At 30.8% G+C, this 15,692-nt stretch overlaps 1 protein-coding gene across 2 annotated transcripts; it reads right to left on the bottom strand.

The window, feature by feature from the left end:
* Nucleotides 1–24: 24 nt before the first annotated feature.
* On the bottom strand, nt 25–4,423 carry LOC139892519 (uncharacterized). Of its 2 annotated transcripts, none has more exons than XM_071875628.1 (6): nt 4,273–4,423; nt 1,461–2,748; nt 971–1,075; nt 823–873; nt 538–653; nt 25–434 (listed from the first exon to the last, which is right to left on the bottom strand). In XM_071875628.1, exons 1-6 carry the CDS (start codon nt 4,411–4,413, stop codon nt 207–209), a joined length of 1,929 nt encoding a protein of 642 aa, XP_071731729.1. In that variant the 5' UTR covers nt 4,414–4,423; the 3' UTR covers nt 25–206. The 2 variants fall into 2 exon arrangements, with proteins under 2 accessions (XP_071731729.1, XP_071731730.1); XM_071875629.1 differs by having other exon boundaries at nt 538–650.
* Nucleotides 4,424–15,692: the final 11,269 nt, after the last annotated feature.

Below are 15,692 nucleotides of genomic sequence, written 5' to 3'. Positions count from 1 at the left end.
ACTTTATGTAAAAAAGTTGCCAATTTACACCATTTACTTATAAACCACCAAAATAATGATTTACTACAACTAGATGTTGGTACAAGATAAACCACAAAATACTAGTTCCACAATTAGACCATTGCCCAAAACACATTCCATCTAGTTAACATTTACAACATAGACAGTTCAAAAGATTAGATGTCTTGGTGCCATAATCTGCTACTTTATAATGCACTAACGCGTACGCTAAACATGTGACGATTCGTCTTTGATTCACTTTCAAGCACAAATTCACACTTGTGTCCCGGCTTAATACCTCTTTCCTTTGCAAAATGTCCCCAATTTTGTGTCAAAGCCTTTAATCCCATATTGGTTCCGAATTTAACTGGCCAATGTCTAGAACCATTTCTTAGAAGAATAACGTCAGACAACTTCACCCAATCCGGTAGCTCCTGCAAATATAATCATGAATAAATTTCCACATTATATATTATATTATATAAGATTATAAAGCATACGTTTAATAAAAACACATGGAGGGTTTTATATACATACAAGATATCGGTAACTACTCATCACTGCAGAAAATGAAGGTTTGATTAATTCGGCTAGGTGTTCCTCATAGTCTTCAGGTTCTTGTTTGACCTCATTATAACTATTGCCATTTACTTCTGCGTCAAAATTCGTTCATGAACTCGTTGTCAAGATATAAATTTGAGAGCAAAACAAAAAATATGATTGGTGACAAAAAAATGTCGCTTTTAGTGTTCTATGTTTGCAAGCGGTTTGACATAAATAAGAACAAAGGAGTATAAAACTTTCAATAGATAACAATCATACCTTTTGGACTCGAGGTGTAAGGTTCCTTTTTAGGCATCATTGGCTGTGTAGCTGTTCAAACAAAGAAGCATGTTAAGGATAAACAGATTTGAAACAGAAACAAAGACGTATATTAAAGTAAACAAATTTCAATAAATAATCATCATACCGATTGGTTTGAATGAACTTTCAGTCACGTTGAATGGGCGATTGACACTAGGCACACGTGTACTTGAGATGTAAGGTTCTTTCTTGAGCATCTTTCCCAGTGTACCTGATTGAAAATACAAGCGTGGTAAAACGTTAAAGGAAAAAAGGAGATACTTTGTCCTCTGACTTTCAAAGTCAAACTTGTACTTTGCAAAGTTAAGCATTACTTGTTCTTTTATAGTTTGAACAAAGCCTTTTTTATGTACCTACAATGGTTACTGTAGCTTTTGATGGTATTCATGAACGCTTTCTCAAATAGCTGCATCTAGTGAACTAATGCAGTTAAATTTCAACACTTATAAATGTATTTAGGAAATCACATACGAGAAATGACTATGTTACAGGCCTTCCCATCAAAGATCATTAGTGAAATATATAAAATATCAGTTAATGCTTTTTTTCTTTAATTACAGTAAAAAACTGACTTTATATATAAAAAAGCAACTTACTTGAAACATTGTTAGTCTTCAATCGCTTTGGAGAACTGCCACCTTCACTGGGCGTCACAATGCTTACGCTCGGTTTTTTTTTTGCCTCCACCTCTTTTTTTAACCAGGTCTTAAAATCCACACGGTTTTGCTGGTCAGAGGATTTATCAGACTTGAGTTTAGTGTCTATTATTCTGCATTCAACATCTTCTAGGTTTTCGTTGTTGTTTTGGACCAAATCAAACTGTTTCACAGTTGTTGGAGTCCCTGAAAACAACGGTTTAGATCCTTGACTACTTTCTTCATTCAGAACAGATATTGTGGTATCATGGTTTGCATTTCTGATCAACGGTTCAGATCTTTGACCCGTTTCTTTGCGTGAACCAGAGGTCACGGGTCGAGACAATGAGGTATCCCGATTAGGGTTTGTAGTGTTCCCAATTGGTGATACCATATCACCGTCTTCATTTTTCTTACTTCTTTTTAAAACTGGTTCTGAACGTTCAAATTCAGATGAAGATCCATGTACATATAGATGACCATTTGGGTAAACATCTAATGGACTACAATCATCTGCAACCAAGCTTTTATTTTTCTTATTTTCCTTTAATCTGCATTCATCCTCTACGTTTTCATCATTGTTTTGGCCCAACTGTTTCACAGTTGTAGGAGTCTCAGAAACCAACGGTTCAGATCGACCCATTTCTTTATTCAAACCAGATGTTTCGGGATCATGGTTTGCATTTTTGATCAAAAGTTGGGATCTTTGACCCGTTTTGTGTGAACCCGGGGTAACGGGTCGAGACGAAGAGGCATCATGATTACTTCGTTTTGAAACTGGTTGTGAACGTTCAGACTCAGAAGAAGATTCGTTTACATAATGATGACAAGTTGTGGTAACATCTAACGGACTACAATCCACGATTAAGTTTTTCTTTTTCTTATCGGAAGTTTTGTGTGCATTATGATGATGATGGCCATTAGTCTTGACATTTGATGGGTTAGAATTTTCAGCATTTGATTTATTTTTTTCCTTCATTGCTATCAGTTGATGTCGAATTTCAGGACAACCACTTTTTCCATACATCAAGACAACGAAGTGAGATTTCATTATAAAATGAAACACCAATATATCGCCCTGTTCTAGCCTATGATCTAATGCAAACTCTTTCCAACCGTTTTCGAAACCAAATAAACCATCTATCTTCTTGTATTTTACAGGCCATTGAACACCAGTTGAATCCTCAAGATTTGTTGTCTGACCAGCCATGATGTATCCTACACTTTCAGCGAATCTTGGAGGTAGGAACTGTTAATTAGCACGTAAATTAATTAAAAAATTTACATCTTGATGATTCTAGAAGTGGCATTATGGGTGGGTCACGTAACGGGTCAAAACGAGTACATTTTGGTACAGGTTAAAGCAGACCAATCAGGTTGAATTAGCCCGAAAAGCTACTTGTCTGATTTTTTAGAATAAAATATAATGAATAACTTATTGATTGTAAAATGTGATTACATAAAATGAAGATAATATAATAATAGTAATAATCATTTTTTTCTTGTAGGAAGGCTAATGTATTGAGAACACATCTTTACTAGCTTTTGACTAATCGACCACTCATATAACTCGTTCCCCTTAACCTAGCAGTTTCCATATGACTTGTTGGATTTCGAATCAGGCCATTCAAAAACACAAAATCATAGCACATAAAATGTGAACATCACGACTGAACAGATGAAGAAAAATGCAACAAATGAGTGTGAAAGGAATCATTATGGGTCAAATGGGTCAATATGGTTAAGCTGAAAAACAGAAGCGTTTGGGAAGTGGAGGTTATTTCAAATGATAGTTGGGGATGTAGTAAATTGTTGGAATTAAAGGATAAAGTTAGATGACATGTCTTTCATAACCTAAACGGTCTATCTACTTCAATATGGTATGATAAATGGAATATAATTGGGCCATTATCCAAGATAATATCTCAAAGAGAATTATCTGATGTCAGGTTAAGTGCAGATTTGAAGGTAGCAAATTTAATCCAAGATAATCGATGGCAATGACCAGCAGATTGGAATTCAAGATTTGAAATTTTGCAGATGATTATTGTCCCTGATTTAACTGATTGTTAAAGGATGAGATTTTAGTTTCTGATTTAATTGGTGATATTGCTTTTTTGGATTCTGTGATTGTTATTAGATTGATTGTTGTTTTAGTTTGCAGCAGATCCTGCTGTTTGTTTGTTTAATAGACAATGAGTGTACTGCTCCATTGTTTTTTGGTTGTATGTTTAAACTTTAATCTCTTATTATTATATCTTTCACAAATGAAATAAAAAATAAAAAAATATTAATAATGAAAATAATCACAATCTGCTGAAATTCACACTTCAAAGGCCACTATGATCGACAATGGGGTGTTCGGATCAAAACGTGTAAGTTGGCAGGGACACGCTAACCCTGTGTGCCGTAGCACCCACCAATCCCACCCCGAAAGAGACCTGTGCCGGCAAAGTACCTACTCCCAGGTACCACAGTGACGGCAAGGCGATTTTTACCCCAGCTAGCTAGACCCCCGAAACACTTCACAAATTTCCCCCCGGAGGGAGAAATAATTCCATGCGGGGCGCCCAGACTGAGAATCGAACTTGCGCCTTTCTTCGGATCAAAGCTTCCCCCACTGTGGGCCCAGGGATCAAAGGCATCGGGTACCACTGAGCTATAAGCTCGTTGGTAATGGGGTGTTCACAATCACATTCAAAGCAAAAAAAAAAAAAAAAAAAAAAAAAAAAAAAGATTAACAAATTAAGAAACAATGAAAAAAAGTAGATACCAGAACATTGTTATAATCGTCCCCAATCAAGACTTTAACGAATGTAGTAACAGTCGGCGATGGATCTCGCTCCTTTTTATGCATCACGAGACAATTGGCGGTGCACTCTTCACAAGCTCCTTGTTCTTCCATGGGAACCATTTTAATTTAATCTAATACTCAACAAAATCATCACAAATAATAACTTAATGAGCAAAAACTTGACTTAAAACCTTCAAAAACTGCATTAACTTTAACCACTTCCTGTTATAAACAAAACCCTAAAAAATAATTTGTTCTTTAACTTAAAATTCTTTAACCCATTGTCATCACAAACTAAATTCTTTAAAGTTTTACACTTTTACCTAACTTCAAGCAAAACACACATATACATATATACATAAAACATAAATAAAATAAACTGGTAACTAAATAGTAAAAACTGAAAAAGTCTCAAACCCTAAACCCTAAAAATCACATAAAAAAACCTACAATTGTAACAAGAATATAAGTCAGAAATTTAAATCGCTTTGTGCGTAACGATCATTACAAGAAACCTAAAAATTTTAATGCAATGACGATTAAGGATTATATGATAAAGAATGACTTACATTATGAAGCTTGGGCTTTGAAAAGATAATAATCGGAAACGATCAGAAGCAGGTTGGGCTATAAAACTTGCATTAAGAACCTACTCCGTTTGTGTGTTTCTGAATTTCTGAAGTGGGCGAGTTACATAAACAGGATACAAAAAGTTTTAACTTTATAAATAATTTATTTATTTATTTTTTTTATATATAAAATTATATAATCTATCTATTCAATTTCAATCAAATTTAATTATATGCTTCTAAAATTGTAACATGCCATTAATAATGTAATAAAAATATTTAAATTTAAAAATAATCTATTTTGTTATATCTTACAAAAGGGATTTTGAGGGTGATTTGATGATGTTTTTTTACTTCAGTTTGGAATCGTTCATGGAGGAGACTTAATCATCACGCGTTCATATCTCGTAGTTGCATAACATGCCTCTAACTACTGCCCTGAAGAAAATTCGGACCAATTCAAGGGCATCGACGGTAAAACCCTCATCTCAACTGCCCTCGCACTTAGCGAAAGGCAACCTGGGTGAATGCTTCAGGTCAGAGATAACATTGAGTGCAATGTTGCAGCCCAGCGAAGTCGAACTCGTGAGCTCTCGCTAAGAGGGCATACCACTACTAGCTGAGCTACAACTCAATGTTAAATGTGATGTAATGATGTGCTTAAATGTGTTCTAATATATGCTTATGAGATTTGTAACATGCCATTTGATGATGTAAAATTTAAGAATATTTAATTCTAAAAATAATTTATATCTATATATCAATTCCAAACAGGTTTGCATTATTTTTATTTTTCTACTATAACCACTTCTTTCACCTAATTTGCTACAACACTTATAACCTAACTGGCTTCTAAATCCAAGGTCGTTTGATTCGGGTCCAATTAATAGAAAAAGTGTTGGTTGATATTTTTGTGCTTCTGAGTGAGTTAAAATTGTATAGGTGATTTAATACTTATGTAAATGTAAATTATGTAGCTTCTATATTGATTAAAATTGTATAGGTGATTAATACTTATGTAGCTTCTATATTGGTTAAAATTGTATAGGTGATTAATACTTAGGTAAATTATGTAGCTTCTATATTGGTTAAAATTGTATAGGTGATTAATACTTCTCTAACTTCTATATGAGTTAAAATTGTATATGTGGGTAATAGAATATGAATACATTGTCTTTTGCCTACATCTCCTATCCATACATAATACTTCATATACATAATTGATTGATATTTATAAATGAAATAATTTTCTTTCATAAAAATTTCTAATTGAATGAAAATATTTCTAAACCAACAGTACTATTTTAGTCCTATAAATATAGATACATCGTCTAATATTTTTTAGCGTCCTCGTAAGTATTAATGATATTTCATTGAAATGATTTTGCATGGAATTGAAAAGTTGTTTTAGTTGTTGCATCGAAAATCTTCAAGATAGTCACGTCAAAAACATAAAGGGTGCTTATATACAATCTTTACAACATTAATTTTATCTCTTTCCGTCTTCACGCATGTTAATCTATATGTCATTTTTCAGTAAATAGTTAGAATGAATATGCGATAATAATGATATTGTGATGATCCGTCCAAATCCCTTTGGACGAACACATCATTCATCGATTTCACAGTGAGGTACTGACCTCTACATGATACGTTTTGTAAACATTGCATTCTTTTGAAAAGGCACACCATAATTGAATATCAAATTCCAAGGTTTTTGACGTTTGATGATTTCTACATATAGACAATAACCGTAATTAATAGTTTACAATACTACATCCATTGAAAATGCAGTCAAAATAAGATACATGGTGATGATTTTGTGAATGCAACGTTTTCTCGAATAAAGCATGTATGACTCCATGCACATAGCGTGTATCACATATAAGCAAACAGCGGAAGACTTCTAGGAACCTGAGAATAAACATGCTTTCAAGTGTCAACACAAAGGTTGGTGAGTTCATAGTTTTAATGTTGCGCATAATCCGTATATAAAGGTGGATCACAAGATTTCAGTTGTTTCATCCAGAAACGTTTATCAAAATATTCTACGAAATTGAGCACCGTGGTAACTAAACTTTAACGTTATAATAAGTACCCCTGTTTTAACATACATGCAACCAACATGTACAATACACGCAATCTAACGTGTACTAAACTCAAATAGCATACGTCTGTTTTATAGTTCAGGCTAGGGTTTCTATACCTGGAACAGACGGGGATGTCAAGCCCTATGGATCCATATACAACTACTCGCGCCCATCAGTTCTTATAACCGGCAGTTACTAGTTACCAAAGCTAAGAGATTTTCGGTTCAAACTCGGTATAGAATTTAGTATGTACTTGTATCCATTGCGTTTAAAATAAAGTGCATGTATTCTCAGCCCAAAAATATAGATTGCAAAAGCAATTAAAAAGGGAGCAAATGAAACTCACCTTAGCAGCACATAAGGTCATTCACCGAAATGTGACCGAAACTGGGAATGCAAAATAACCGTAGATCTCAACCTAGAGAACATATGTTGGTCAATACATATCTAACAAGCTAGGTCAGGTCATAGTGTATCACAATCCTAATGCTCGAGACCATCATACAAAAGTTAACAAAAGTCATGTGAAGACCCGTCCTAATCCATCCGGATGAAGTCCACATCGATTATAAACGATTCACAACAGTTGATTACATCGCGAGTTAATTGACCTCTATATGATACATTTTACAAACATTGCATTTGTTTTTAAAAGACAAACTTTTATTTCATCGTAAATTGACAGGCATGCATACCATCTCATAATATATCTAAACTATAAATGACTTGATAATAATCTTGGTGAACTCGACGACTCGAATGCAACGTCTTTTGAAATATGTCATGAATGATTCCAAGTAATATCCCTAAAATGAGCAAATGCACAGCGGAAGATTTCTTTCGCACCTGAGAATAAACATGCTTTAAAGTGTCAACCAAAAGGTTGGTGAGTTCATCAGTTTAACATAAATAATCATTTCCATCATTTTAATAGACCACGAGATTTTCATTTCCAGTTCTCATAAATATACGTCCCACACATGGAGACAAAAATCATTCATATGGATTGAACACCTGGTAACCGACATTCACAATATACATATAAGAATATCCCCATCATTCCGGGATCCTCCTTCGGACATGATATAAATTTCGAAGTACTAAAGCATCCGGTACTTTGGATGGGGCTTGTTAGGCCCGATAGATCTATCTTTAGAGTTCGCGTCAATTAGGGTGTCTGTTCCCTAATTCTTAGATTACCAGACTTAATAAAAAGGGGCATATTCGGTTTAATAATCCAACCATAGAATGTAGTTTCGATCACTTGTGTCTATTTCGTAAAACATTTATAAAAGCAGCGCATGTATTCTCAGTCCCAAAAATATATATTGCAAAAGCATTTAAAAAGGGAATAATGAAAACTCACTTAATGTATTTTGTAGTAAAAATACATATGACGACTTTGACCAATGCAGGGTTGACCTCGGATTCACGAACCTATATCATTCGTATATATACATCAAAATATATACTTGTAATCGAACAATTTCATATCTTATAACCTTATATATTATATATTTTGTGTATGTATATATTTGAAAATGATTATTATTTATATAGTTATATTAATATGTCTATATCTGGAAAATACCTTAATTTGTTGTATATAAGTTTGTATAAGGTTAATATGCTTTATATATAGTTATATGGTTTATTAATATAATTGTAGTATGTATAATAAGTATGTTTTTATATTCAAATTATTTATTTGTTTAAAAATGATGGTATTGATATTAACGTTTTATTAAGAATAATAATAATGCTAATACTAACTTCATTAAAAATGATAATTTTTAATTATAGTAATGATATTGTTAATAATGATACTTTTATCTAATTATAAGATTAATAATACTAATAGTTACAAAAGTGTTACTAGTACTAATATTAATGAGAAAAATAATAACTTGTATTATATTCCATAATAATAATAATAACCCTAGTCATAATAATATTAGTACATACATTAGTAGCAATAGTCATAATACATAAATGATAAAATTAACCATAATCAACGTATTAGTAATGTTTATAACAATAATAATAATAATAATACTTTTTATGATAATTATAATTATGATAATATTAATAATTGTGATAGTTATAATTCTAAAACTAATACTAGTTATAATAATTATAAATATAAATATGGTAATAATTATAATCATAATATGAATCATAATCATAATAACAAGAATAATACCAACAACAACAACAACAACAACAACAATAATAATAATAATAATAATAATAATAATAATAATAATAATAATAATAATAATAATAATAATAATAATAATAATAATAATAATAATAATAATAATAATAATAATAATAATAATAATGATAATGAAAATAATAATTAATTATAGAAAACTACCTCACAAGCTTTTGCTAAAAAGAAATGTCACGAGCAGGGATTGAACCCACGACTTCTCGAAACCCGACACCATACCCAAACCATTGCTCTGAGTTCTGTCTTTTAGTTTTAATTCATTCATTCATTTATATAACCCGTATCATCAATTCATCTTCTTCCTCTTTGACAACCTCAAATCGACTCCACTCATTTAATCATAACAGATGCACATACTAAATGTTATCAGATTCATTAACAAACGAAACGTTTTAATTGAGTGTTTGATTAAATTAGAACAAAATAAAAAATATATATATAGGTATGTTTGCTGCTGCTCGACGTGGAAGAAAAAAAAATATAATTTTGATTCAGAGTTCGTTTTGATCAAAAAATTTCAACATCAACTATCCTTCAAATCATCATTTAAATACTCGTAAGTTTCCAATTTAACCTGAAACAACTTTTAGATTTCGAATTTTGCCAAGAACAAAACAGTTGACTTTTTAGGATTAAACTTTGACTCGAAAATTCGTACACAATATTAGGAATTGGAATTTGAAACTTTGCAGATAGTTTGAGTGAATGATTCCTAACAACTCTGCAATTTTACATTTTAACGAATACTTCGATTTCGAGTTTTGAAAAAAAAAAAAGAATATGACACAGAGGTATCGAACAGAAATAAAAAGAAAAAAAAATTAATTTCTCAAAATTCTAAATTACATGTAGTTGATATTGATAAGGAGGGTGGAGAAATTGTATGAGTTGATCAATTTTCAAATGAGAATCGATTTTTATAAAAAAAATTATGTCGACGGTAATCTTAAAGTAGACAAAATAAGAAAGAAAAAAAATAATAAAAATGAATAAAGTGAAATCGATAGGCACGGATTTTGGCTGGTATTGGCTCCATGATTTCAACTTGTACAGTAACAGATATGAACAAATCAATTTCAGATTTTAATTGATACGTGAAACGAATTCTGTCACTAAATTTATATATAAATGATTTTTTTTTACACTTAACAATTAATGATTATAATTATATTAATTATATAAATACTAATAATAATAATAATAACATTAATAATCATAATAGGAGTAGTAATAATAATAATATGATGGCATTAATAATAATGATCTTAGTAAGTTTATTAATAACTAATAATGATAATAATAATAAGAACAATGATAATAATAATAATAATATTACTAATGGTACTAATAATATTAGATTTAATATTATTATTATTTATTAAAGATAATACTATTAATAATAATCATATAACAAATTATACATAATACAAAACAGATTTCATAATGGAAAATATAAGATTAAAAATATAAATATAAATATTAACCTTAACATTAATAATAATAATAATAAAAGTAATAACATTAATATAGCAATTATATTTCAATTTGTGATTACATTTTATATACTAATCTTTTATATTATTAATTATGTATTACTTATATCATATTTGAATTGTTAATATCTATATATATTATATTTACTACAATATACGTATAATATTAATTATATATATATAAGTCATTTATTTGTGTATATAGATTCATTTTTATCATTTTATATCTTATTTACTTATTTAACTTTAATGTTTATACTATATTTTATTCTTTCCAATTATTATTATATATATATACTTACATTTATATTTACATATTTATTTACACACAATTGTTCGTGAATTGCCGGGAATGGTCGAAGGTCAATTGAATGTATGATAATAGTTCAAAAACTGTGAGACTCAACATTACAGACTTTGCTTATCGTATCGAAATCAAATAAGATTCAGGTTTAAATTTGGTCGAAAATTCCCGGGTCATCACAGTACCTACCCGTTAAAGAAATTTCGTCCCGAAATTTGTGTGTGGTTGTCATGGTTAACAATAAATATGTTTTCATGACGAATATGAGTTGATAAAATAGATTTTTATCATTATTGAGTAATATGGATAAAACAATTCAATTTTTCGAAGAGTACGAATGAAACTATCATGAGAGAGGTCCCAACGGGCATCGTCCACCTTCGCCCAAAAACTTGCCCAAATTTTTAGCCGTTAAAAAAAAAAATCAACGGCTATCCCAACGGTCACTTTTACACTATATAAACACCAACCATATACTTCATTTTATACACACAAACATATATTTCTTTTATATTTCCACCTTTCTCAAAATCAAAATCAAACACTCCCAAACTGCAAAATGTTAACACTTCCCCCAATGATTGTTTCATTCAATGTTCATTACGGAGGTGATTTCCGTAATCAAATGAAGGAATATAAGTGGGGCGACAGTATTTCGTTTGAAGATATCGACATTCGTGATGTTGGTTTACAAGATTTGCTATCCTTTCTGAAGGAAAAAGTTCCGTGTGAATTCAAGTCTGTGTTCTTTTATAAAGACGATTATGATACGGATTGTAGGGCAAGTTTTCTATGTACCGATGATCAATGGTACTTTATAAAAGATACCATTGAAGATCGCGGTAAACGCATTTCTTTGTATGTGGTTCTTGAAGATGAAGAGACGTTGGGTTATCGTTACCTCGATGAATCAGTTGAAGCAGTAGTTGAAGCATCAAGAGAAATACCGATGTCTTCAGAGTACCTCACGGATGGTGAAATGACTGGTGAACGCTACTTTGCAGATGACAATTGACGACGACGAGTAGTTTGATTGTAATCTTTTAATTTTTAATTGTCGTGATGTTTTAATTTTTAATTATTGTAATTTCAGTGTTGTCGATTTTTATATCTTCCTTTATGTTTCAGAGCTCTTCGTCTTTTTAATCTCCTCTCGATCTCTAGTAAAACGAGTAATGGTCCAGAATTTGTAGATATAGAGTTCTGAATGATTATAATGTTCTAAGTAGGGTGGAACGTGATAGCACGATTTGATTTTCAAATTTATCAAAATACAAACGATAGAACTATCAAGAATATATTCTTCTTGATATGTTCGGAGGTTATGTAGAATGAAAGAGTTATGTAACATGACACATGATGATGATATAATCTACTGTGAACCATCATCACGTTTCATTAGAAACTCAGCATGACTTACTGTAATATAATCACGTTGATCAAGTGTCATTATATTATACTAACTCATGCATCAGTTCCCATCACTACTTCAAAAACATTCATATTTTAAGCTCGAAAATTTACAGAATATAGAAACTAACAGTTTCTATATGATGTAACATTGATAGCAAGAATAGATTATTGATTTCAGATAAGAATAGTTATGAAAATATCTTCAGAAATTTGGAGGATATTTATAATGAAAGATACGATGATATCTTGGAATTTCTAATATCAATGGATGGTGAAGAAAATTTGTCCGCAAGAGTTTGGATTTGGAAGCAAGGTATTCGCTAAAGATTTCATCAGAAACAGAATCATTTGAATTCTTTGAAGTCAAACTTATTCTTTGTGATTTGTTCACGGCTTCCTTCATAGTTTGGCATAATCCGCTTTTCGGTACTAAATTTTCTATTGAATGTTTCCAATATAATGATACACAGGAAGCACGAAGAGGTATATAATTTCGGACGAGAATATTTATGAAAATATCCTCAGAAATATCGAAGATATTGCTGATGATATTTTGGAATTTCTAAGTTCGATGATTGATGGAGAAAGATTTTTCGCAATATTTTAACATGACTTCGGAGCAAGATATTCACTAAAGATTTCAACGGATCCAGAATTATCTGGATTCTTTGGATATAGTGAAAGGACCCGTTCATATACATTATAAACGATTCACAATAGTTGATTACATCGCGAGGTATTTGACCTCTATATGATAAATTTTACAAACATTGCATTCGTTTTTAAAAGACAAACTTTCTTTACAACGAAAGTTGACGGCATGCACACCATTTTATAATACATCCAACTATAATTGGCTTAATAATAATCTTGATAAACTCAATGACTCGAATGCAACGTCTTTCAAAATATGCCATGAATGACTCCAAGTAATATCCTTAAAATGAGCTAATGCACAGCGGAAGATTTCTTTAATACCTGAGAATAAACATGCTTTAAAGTATCAACCAAAAGGTTGGTGAGTTCTTAGGTTTATCATAACAATCATATCAATATATTAATAGACCACAAGATTTCCGTTTATAAATATATGTACACTCGCAAGTGTATAAAAGTATTCTATAAGTTGTAGGCACCCGGTAACAAGCCTTAACGTTCATGTTTTACCCTCTGAAGTACACCAGATCAGGTGTGTTTAAAATAACCTCGAAGTACTAAAGCATCCCATAGTCAGGATGTGGTTTGTCAGGCCCAATAGATCTATCTTTAGGATTCGCGCCTACCGTACATAGACAAGTAGTTTAATGTTACCAAGCTAAGGGTATATTTCTGGTTTAAACTCACATAGAATTAGTTTTAGTACTTGTGCCTATTTCTTAAAACATTTATAAAACAGCGCATGTATTCTCAGCCCAAAAATATATATAAAAAGGGAGTAATGAAACTCACATATTGTATTTTGTAGTAAAAATACATATGACTATATTGAACAACTGAACAATGCAGGTTTGGCCTCGGATTCACGAACCTATATCATTTATGTATATATTAACACATATAATAACAATTAAACAAATTTTATATGTATTAATATTAATATACTTAATAATTTGTATGTTACATTAATAAATAGTTTAATTATAACTATATTATATATTTTAATTAAATAATTAATATCTTTATATATATGATTATATTAGAATATGTTTATCTATTATATATAATTTAGTTGATATGTTATAATAATAATATTTTATTTAATTCAATATGTAATGTTAGTATAGTTTTGATATATGTAAAAATATATTTTTATATAAATATCATTCGTTTATTAAAATTCTAATTATATTAAAAATAATATTGAAAATGATAAAAATAAGAGTCATGATAATAATAATAATAATAATAATAATAATGATAATAATAATAATAATAATAATAATAATAATAATAATAATAATAATAATAATGATAATGATGATGATGATATTGATATTAGTTATTATAATAATAATCTTTGATAATGAAAATGATTAGGTTTAATAATGATAATAATATTAATAGTTTTTATATTAGTAATAATAATAATAATAAATAAAAATGACTACCTTAAATAGGAAAGGCTTTTAAAATAAACTGCCCCGGCCCGGGTTCGAACACGAGACCTCTCATTAACTTGACACCACACCATAACCCTCCATCCATTTCTTTCATTTTAGTTTTATATTTAGGCATGAATGTATTTAACCCGATCAGTTTTGTTTCCTTCTTCCTCTTCTAAATCCAAATCGACAAAGATGATTTTTAATCAGAACATCTTATTCACTAATCATAATATTATCATCTTCCTCAACAATACCACATCTATCATTATCTTCTCGATACCGTAACTCCAAAATCATTGTACCATCGTCTTCATCAAATCTATCGCCCTATTTACAGCTCATCTAATCATCTTATATCATTATCTTCTTCGAGGGTTTTGTTTTGATGAAAGAGAACTAGAACATACAAAAATTGTAGCAAGTAGTCGATCACTCTTATTAATTCTACAAAGTTGATATCGAGAAAAAAAAATATGAAATAGCTGTAGCACGTCGGCAGGTGACAAGGTTAACCGAGTGGGATTTGGGCCGATTGGAACTAATTTAAGTGTGCATGGACTTCAGATTGGGCTCACAATCAAAGCAAAAACTGGCCCTGATTACCTTACATAATTTGATTTGGTATATGGCACTGTTAACGACCGAAAGATGACAAAAACATAATTAATCTTTATCACCTGCTCCACCATTGATTGTCTACCATAGTGAGAAAAAAAATGACATCTATTGGACCAAAATTGTTTCTAAACCGAATAGGAAGAGTCAAAGGCATTGGATACATATGAAGGTGGGGTTCGATTTATATTAAAAGAGTGGGGTTTGGTATAGCAGCGACTAGAATAATCATGGAGGGCCTTCTTCATAATTGTTTTTATAATAATTCCTCTTCCACTAGCAATCCAAGTCCACATAAATTGATTATATATATCGTTTAAACCAGCTCGAAGTGTGTAATTATATGTGGGTTTCGAAAGTGGGTCTTCACGGTTGCAAATTAAACGAGGCATAGCAGCAATAATTGGTGCAGCAGGTGTGAAGACCCGTCCTAATCCATCCGGACGAAGTCCATATCGATTACAAACGATTCACAACAGTTGATTACATCGCGAGGTAATTGACCTCTATATGATAAATTTTACAAACATTGCATTCGTTTTTAAAAGACAAACTTTCGTTACATCGACAGTTG

Source organism: Rutidosis leptorrhynchoides, chromosome 2, assembly GCF_046630445.1.
Source record: "Rutidosis leptorrhynchoides isolate AG116_Rl617_1_P2 chromosome 2, CSIRO_AGI_Rlap_v1, whole genome shotgun sequence".
NCBI lineage: Eukaryota > Viridiplantae > Streptophyta > Magnoliopsida > Asterales > Asteraceae > Rutidosis > Rutidosis leptorrhynchoides.
This window is presented reverse-complemented; position numbering and strand designations above follow the sequence as displayed.